At 44.7% G+C, this 8,641-nt stretch overlaps 1 protein-coding gene across 1 annotated transcript; it reads left to right on the forward strand.

The window, feature by feature from the left end:
• The first annotated feature begins 533 nt into the window (after positions 1 to 533).
• Positions 534 to 8,603, forward strand: LOC129748969 (acetylcholine receptor subunit alpha-like). The gene is made up of 6 exons (XM_055743785.1): positions 534 to 778; positions 842 to 996; positions 1,063 to 1,217; positions 1,302 to 1,699; positions 7,996 to 8,148; positions 8,209 to 8,603. Exons 1-6 carry the CDS (start codon positions 727 to 729, stop codon positions 8,598 to 8,600), a joined length of 1,305 nt encoding a protein of 434 aa, XP_055599760.1. The 5' UTR covers positions 534 to 726; the 3' UTR covers positions 8,601 to 8,603.
• Positions 8,604 to 8,641: the final 38 nt, after the last annotated feature.

An 8,641-nucleotide genomic window follows, 5' to 3' on the forward strand; every position in this document is an offset into this window, starting at 1 on the left:
TGAATAAGAATAAAAACATGAGTTTGTCTTCTGCCTTCATTGGAATCTCTTATAAATTATCAATAAAGGTATCTCTTTTTAAGTTTTGACGTCACGAATTTTCCATGCTAAATCTGACCCATTTTTCCAATTGAGGGCGTGATATTTTCTGAAAATTTATCACTATTTGGAGGGTTTGGGAATTCCCGGGGGTTTTCAATAGTTTCCCGGGATTTGGGAATTCCCGAAATTATTCGATTCCTGGTCGAAAATTCACGGAATGTACACTCTAGAAATGAACATCTTCGTTGTCTTTCCACAGCTGAAGCTGCCTTGCCGTACAATCAGCTTTCTTGTCGGAAAAATAAATTTGACGCGCCCTGGAACACATGAATTGTTCATTAACGAAATTCAAAAACAGATTTTAAATTAAATAACTTTAAATGAAACCTCAAGCGCTCTTACGTATTTTTTTCGGAACAAACAAGAAAAGCATCATTGGCTTCGGTTCCGCTTTGAAATATTCTGCTGAAAGAGATAAGAACTGAGCTATGCGTGCGTTGTCTATCAATCAGTTGCAGAAACATCTGCATTTTGAATGGATATCACATTTCAGGGGGTGGATTAACATTTCGGGAGTGGATAGTCGCATGTGTCCGATTTGGAATACTCACACGTGTCAGTTCACTTGCACGTTTCGTGAATTGCACATCGCCTATACAGTCCCAGTATTCTGTTCTAAAGAAAATGGATTATTATTTAATATCACTAGTCTTAGTTTACTTTTTTCATACATCGGGTTTGTTTGAAAAACGTTTTATAAAGGTGAAATAAATAACCTAGTAGTTATCATCTCTTATAGCCTGTATAGATTGTGATAAGGAACCGAAAACTCCGGAAACAACGTTGAAGAAGAAATTGTTATGCAGCACGTACGACAAATCCGAACGACCGGTACAAAGCCACACTTCGGCGGTCAAAGTGGAAGTGGATTTGATTTTACAAAATTTCGATTATGTAGGTTCATGGGTTGTCTATTTGCAAGAGTTCATTGTTGATTTAATCTTTTGTACAACCAATCAGGATCAAGATTATCAGAAAATGTATCTAAACGTGTGGCTTCTGCTGTCGTGGAAGGATGAATTTCTTCACTGGAATCCTGTGGAGCATCAAGGCGTTCAGGAGCTTTTAGTAGAATCGGACGAAATTTGGACTCCTGACTTGTTGCCATTTTCATCGTAAGTAATATAAAATATATCTTTTTTTAGAAAAAAATATTCAAAAAAATATTTACTAATTCCTGTATGAACTTGATTCAACAGCTACTACAGCAACAATCTGGACACATCCTGCACAACGCCGAAGTGTCAAGTCAAAAGCGACGGTAAAGTGAACTGTGTGCCGGCATGTGAGTATCATACGTTGTGCGAAACGGACTACACCAATTGGCCGTTCGATCAGCAAAACTGCACCATGTTGTTCGGGATGTGGGCAGAAACCGGGAACCAGGTGGATCTCAGCTCGAATGGAACTTCCTATGGTACCGGGACAACGAACGTTCATAATCAATGGATGATCAAGAAGATGAAAGCGGAACACCACCGGTCCACGATGATCGATAGCAGCAACAGAACTACGACCTATCCAACGCTAGTGTTCAACTATCTTTTGGAACGACACTCCGGGACATATTGGGCCATGTTTATTACACCAGCTTTCTGTAAGTATTTTTTCGATGAACGTCGCCTTAGATGAGAGGTCAGCCGAATCGAATATTTACTGATAAGTTAATTTAAGTTTTAATCTGTATGAAAAAAATCTAAAAACTTTAACCCTTCATTTCATGATATTAAATTTTTCCTCAAAAATCATTTTAAACAGTTAGAAATGATGAGCCTACATCAAGAAAAAAAAAATAAAGTAAAATATGATTTTTCACCTTTTCCATTCAATTATTGTTGCAAATTTGTAACTTTATAAAATGAAGGGTTAAGTTGATTAGCTGATGTGCGAATTCGTCTGTGGGTAGGTTTTTTGCATACAGGTTTTGTTGAGCTTATCGAATAAGTCATAAGCCATTTGCCTTTTGTGGGCTGAGAAATATGCCTTGTTTTTGAATATGGAATTCATAATGTATCACAGTTATTGATTCTGTTGAAAACTCAGTAACAACGCAAACGATGTAGATTTTCAGTACAAAATAATGAATTTTTCCATACCAACCTGAAAGTTCAAATTTACTCATGTAAACGTTACTTAAAAATTCTGCAAAAAATCAAGGATGATTTTTGAACCAAAATGAAGCTTTTTAGACCCCAAGGGGTTGAGAAATTTAAAAATGACCCCAAATCGACGATGACTTTAATTGGGTGACCGATGACGCCATCGTTTTAGCTGGCTACTTTAACGCATGGGTCGAGGAATTGGGTAGCCGTCTCACAAACTCCAGAGGTCAAACCCTACTAGAAGCCCTGGCAAGGTTGAATGTAGACCTGGCGAGGGTAAGCGAACCTACTACAGGAACAGGAGTGAGTCAACCATAGATGTCACCTTCGGTAGCACTGGGTTGGTGTGCGATTAGATGGTAGGCGAGGCCTACACGCATAGCGATCACTTCGCGGACAGGTAGACGAGAGTCTAGCACAGGTGAACGCATCTTGGAGACAACTCGATTCAACCAGAATGTCTTTGTCGAGGTGTTAAATTGGGAGAGGAACCTGGACAACCTGTCCGCGGAAGAACTGACGAGGGTACTAGCTCGCGCTTGCGATGCTGTGGTGACGGGAAGGGCCAAACGTAAAGACACTAGGTCACCCGTCTACTGGTGGACAGAGGAAATCGCGGGTCTGCGTGCTGACTGCCAAAGTGCAAGATTCCGTTCATCATGGCAACGATATGTGACGGAACGAGAGTTCCCTGATACGTGGAAGAAATTAGTTCTTCTGCCAAAACCTGGTGAGTCTCCAGGAGACCCATCGACGTACCGGCCGATCTGTTTACTGGACGCAGCGGGCAAGGTCCTGGAGAAGGTGATTCAGAACCGATTCCAGAGGTACACTGAATGTGATGGTGGAATCTCGGAGAAACAGTTTGGTTTCCGTAGAAGACGTAGCACCGTAGACGCCATCCGCTCTGTCATTGAGATAGCGGACAAAGCCAGGCTAACGAAGAGGAGAGGGCTCCGGATTAGCCCGGTTGTCAAACTGGACGTGAAGAACGCTTTCAACAGCGTCAGTTGGACAGTGATTGCGTAGTCGCTCATCCAAATGAGGGTCCCGGTATATCTGTATGGGCTTGTGGAAAGTTCTGTCCACAATCGCCAACTACAGTAAATGACCGGTGACGGCATACGGATACAAGAGGTTTCGGCCGGTGAGCCTCCTATCGGAAGCTGAATTCGTAGGATTTGCAGAGGATGTAGTCCTCTTAGCGAGAGGCTCTTCGACAGCGGAGGTACAGCTATTTGTCACAGTAGCTATCCAGGTAGTAGAAAGCTGGATGGACTCCAAGTGCCTGCGTCTAGCCCACCACAAACCCGAGATGGTGCTGATCACCAACTTGATCTCACCCCAAACAGGTACCATTGCTGTTGGACCCAATGGTACCTGTTATCGTTATCGGGTGATATCGTGCACAAACGCGCAATTAAGTACCTTGGGATGATGATCGACGACAGACTCAGCTTCACGAGTCATGTCGAATACGTGTGTACAAGAGCGGCAATGGCCACGGGCACATTCCTCGGCAATCCGAAGTAGCAAGAAGAGGATACTGTCAATCCTGCGGTACGGAGCGGTGGCCTGGAGGCAGGCCCTGGGAGGACACTGAAGTGGACTTCCATATGACGCATTTTCTGACTGGTCATGGATGCTTCATGAAGTACCATTAGATACCGGTTTGGTCGCCATATTACCCAGCTTGTGGTGACGAAGAAGAGACACGCAGAAGAGCAGCAGACCGAACACGTAGTGTTTGCCTGTTCGAGGTTTGCGGTGGTACATACCAACATACTTGACGTTTTCGAGCCCCACACGACAGTAGCTAACGTGGTGCAGAGGATGTGTACGGACTCCAACATTTGGAATGCGGTCAGCAATCGGTTCACCTGGATCAAGACTGCCCTGCAGGGGAGCCGGAATCAACGGCAGTCTGCGAACGGTGTAGGATGACTCCATCGCCGATGAGTATCTGGGTAGTGTACTCCCGGTCCGTTGATCGAAGCTACAAAGATAAGGCATCATTTTCTGCATGGTGGAGGTCATTGGGGCGCTGCAAACGGGTGTAGGATACCCCACCGCCGGGGAGTATCTGAGAAGTGCTGCTTCCTACGGGAGAAACTGCGGGGATAAGACATTACCTTCCTCGTAACAGAACTCGTAGGAAGGGGATAAATTACTGTCGGGGAATACCCACGGGTAGAGAGGTTCTCGATGCCGGGCGAGCCTCTCGAGTCGGTGTAGGATGCCGTCACTGTCGGGAAACATCCGAGACGTAGCCTTCAAAGTCCCTAATGTGTGCCGTGACAGGCGCTAGACTAGGACAAGCTGCTCTCGATCACCACACGACGGGCATAGGCAATCCTTGAATCCTAGAGATCGAGTATTCAGGAGGAGAGATCAGGCCTTTGATCAACAAGAGGAGGAGTATAAATGATTACCTCGAGTCATTACGAGGAGAGGTCAAATCTCGAGTTTCTTGAGGAGAGATCAGGCCTTGAGTCGTGCAGAGCAGAGGTATGTGTACATCAACCTCGAGTCGATACTAGGAGGGGTCAGGCCTCGAGTCGCGAGGAGTAGAGGTTTATGTGGGAATCTCGAGTCATTTCGAGGAGATGTCGGTTCTCAAGTCCTTAAAAGAGAGTTCAGACTCCAAGTCGTAATGATGAGAGGTTTTGCTGAAAGTGGTCTTGACTATGAGTATTGCTTTGGAGCACACTAGCGTAAATAGACCTCCCACTATTGAAGGATGGTATGTTAAACAGTTCGAGGTAAGAACTAGGTCTGCGGCTCCAGTGGCAGTTTAGGGAGTAAGAGGTATATACGGAGTATATCATGAGCCTTCCATTTTCAAATATTTAAATCACCGTTGTTGTTATCTTCTAGTTTTTGGATTGATTTTTCTCGGTGATAAAATAAGTTAATTTACACGGTAAATTACGTTTAGGTTTACTTTTTTTATTCCAACCATCTTCAGAACTAATGATTTTAAAATTAAACGATTTATTTTTGTAATTAAATTTTATAAACTTTCTCATTTTTCATATCAACTATCTTTAGCTTACACTAAAAGCTTTTCTACACCCGTTGGGGCGATCACATTGGTTTTCTTTAGTCAATGTTGATGCTGCTGCTGCTGCGGCTTGCTGTCGACTGGATGTGTTCTGTTTTACGATGTAGTGGAAAAAAACTGCGGAAGAAGAGAAAATGGAACTCCACTTTGTTGCCCAGCTACCATGAAACTGGAAAGATTTCCTGTGTTGATCTCCATCGACTTGGTTTTTCCGACATTGATCTGCTGCCTTAGAGCTTTCGGTGAGGTTATCTAGTTTGCTCTGCATATCTGGTTGTGTTTGGGCGAGCAAAACAATATCGTCTGCCAGGTCAAGGTCGTTCAGTCGGAATCTCATCCATTATGATTAAAAAATTAGCGGTGATAAGATACATTCCTGTCTCACTCACGATTTTCAACAGATCCAGTCAACTTATCTGCTTTGCCGATGACATTGATATAGTCGGCAGATCATCTGCGGCGGTGGAGGAGATCTACCGCAAACTGAAACGCGAAGCAGGAAGGATTGGGTTGATGATTAATACGTCCAAGACGAAGTACATGCTGGCCTGCGGATCCGAGACCGACCGAACCCGCTTGTCCAGTAATAACAAGGTCACGATCGACGGCGACGAGCTGGAGATAGTCGAAAACTTTGTCTATCTCGGCTCACTGGTGACCGCAGACAATGACACCAGCCGTGAGATCCTGAGGCGAATTATCAGCGGAAGTCGTGCCTACTATGGACTCCACAAGCAACTGCGGTCGAGAAGACTTAGCCCTCGCACGAAGTGTAACCTGTATATGACGCTTATTAGACCGGTTGTTCTCTACGGGCACGAGACATGGATATTGCTCGAGGAGGACCTGCGTACACTCGGAGTATTTGAGCGATGAGTGTTAAGAACCGTCTTTGGCGGCGTACAGGAGAACGGAGTGTGGAGGCGAAGGATGAACCACGAGCTCGCGCGACTCTACGGCAAACCCAGTATCCAGAAGGTGGTGAAGGCTGGCCGGATACGCTGGGCGGGACATGTTGCGAGAATGCCGGACGACTGTCCTGCAAAACAGATGTTCGCTACGAATCCGGTAGGAACAAGACGAGCGGGGGCGCAACGAGCGAGGTGTTCAGACCAAGTGGAGCGTGATCTGGCAAACGTGGGGTGCCCCAGGAATTGGAGAACAGTTGCAATGGACCGAGTGAATTTTAGGAATTATGTTCGTCAAGTTATGTCGTAAGACGGAATACTATGTAAATAAAAATAATCCTGTCTCACTCCAGCAGTTACCGGGATTGGTTCGGACAAGACACCGTTGTACAATACCTTGCACGAAAAAGCCTCGTACTGTGCTTCGTTGAGATGGATTAGTTTCTCTGGGATTCCTCTACGTTCAAGTGAAGCCCAGATGTTTTCATGGTTAAGTCGATCGAATGTTTTTACGAAATTTACGAACACCTACAGAAGTGAGTAGGGAAATTCGTGGATTTGTTCCAGTATTATTAGTAGCTTTGTGAAGTGGTCCACACACGATCATCCGGATCGAAATCCAGCTTGTTGCCCAATTCGGAGTTTAGCCTTTCTCCGATTATCGACCATACTCCAGGTTTCATCCGACATCAAATCACTTCTTCTTCCATAAACTCTACCGAGAGTACCATGGGTCGTCGTGATGAAAGCATTCTTGATTCCACAACACTGTTTTTCGACTGTTCCGTCTGACGGCAGTTCCGAGGCTCGGGATTCAAGCTGTTCAACGTATGTCCTTTATACCTCTGGATTACCCAACCGGCCGATGTCGTATCGAAACCCGACTTTCTCCTCGCGTCGTTGGACACGCGCAACTCTCAGTCGTATCTCACCAAGGACGAGGTGATGGTCAGATGCAATGTCTACGCTTCGTTTGTTGCGGACATCAAGAAGGCTCCTTCTCCAGTTTCGGCTGATGCAAAAATAGGGTCGGACAACGTCCTGTAGATGGGCAACATCGAGCCCGAAACCGGTCGACAAAAAAAGGTAATTTTGAATCCTTTTTTTCCGTTTGTAAGAACGTCAAGTGCCGTGTCCTGTAATACGTCGTGTGTTAATTGTGTAATTAAGTTCTCACGTTGGCACAAATCCGCTTAAAATGAGTGTTATTTAAAACGATCCAAGTTTCAATTCGTGTCCCTGTTTTCATGCTAAAAGTCGTCGCCAAAGTTCCAGGTCTGTCATTTCTTTCGGATTCCGTAACAATTTAATAAATCGGAAGCAGTAGGTTGTCAGCCTAAGGTTCCTATCCCCCGATGGGGCTGCCATCTTGGACTTAGCTGGCGGGAGCCGCATTTAATAAATTCATCCGCTCACTGCGAGATAGACGCTGTTTGAGCTGCTGTCCTGGAGAACAGACGCGTGGGTATACTTTTGGCAGACATTTATTAACTGTTTGGCCGGTTGTACTGACCTCCCGGACCAGCATTAGCAGCAATGTATCCTCATTTACCTCGGACAGCCTCTTCGGCATACTTTGGAGCTTTTTGTCGCCCAGGGCCGTCGGCCGTCCAGAACCAGCATTATTTTCTTATCCTAGAGTTTCTAAAAGTGTCGTTAGGTGTTCGTTTTCGACGCGGTGGACCATATAGTTCTTTGAACTCGAATAAGAATTAACTCGAGAAACTTCTCGCTTTTGTTGGGTACAGCCTACTGTCGCCTATCTTGCAAATTACACGCTGAATAGCTAATAAATATATTTTATTTTATTGATTTACAGTGATGGTCATCGGGAATTTGGTATCCATAAGTCTGCGATGCGACTCTTTGGAACGAATGGTACTACTGGGAGGCAACACCTTTACGCAATTCGTTTTTCTCGAAAGTATATATTGGAGGATTCCGTTCAATGGTTCTAGCGTCCCAACATTTGGTAAATCTCATACACTTCTTATAATTTTGAAAATTGTTACATCCCCCTTCCATATTTCAGTTGTCTTCATGCGAGATTCCTTATTCATTTCTACGCTGCTGCTGATCTTCACAGTATTCCTCAAACACGTCTACTTAAACGAAACGGAGGCATCCCCGAGATCCCGGGGTTTGGTGACAGCATTTACCAGCACCGGTTTGGGTCAGTTAGTTTTCGGATCGACGGTCAAAATCAGCTCGATGGAAAATGGCGCTGAACCAGCACATGAAACTACTGCAACAACCGATGGTGGAAGCTCTGATACAGCAATCCTGGTGGAAAGTACTGTACTGCATAAGCCAAACGAAGGAGAAAGTATTTGGAAAACTTTGGCCTTGATCCTGGATAGATTGCTGTATGCTGTAACGACTGCTGTCTACATTTTTATGATCATAAAGTTGCTGCCTAACTAAATCTCTTACACTATAGAATATATTCTTTTAGTTTTAAGAAT

This window comes from Uranotaenia lowii, chromosome 2 (genome assembly GCF_029784155.1).
Source record: "Uranotaenia lowii strain MFRU-FL chromosome 2, ASM2978415v1, whole genome shotgun sequence".
Lineage (NCBI taxonomy): Eukaryota > Metazoa > Arthropoda > Insecta > Diptera > Culicidae > Uranotaenia > Uranotaenia lowii.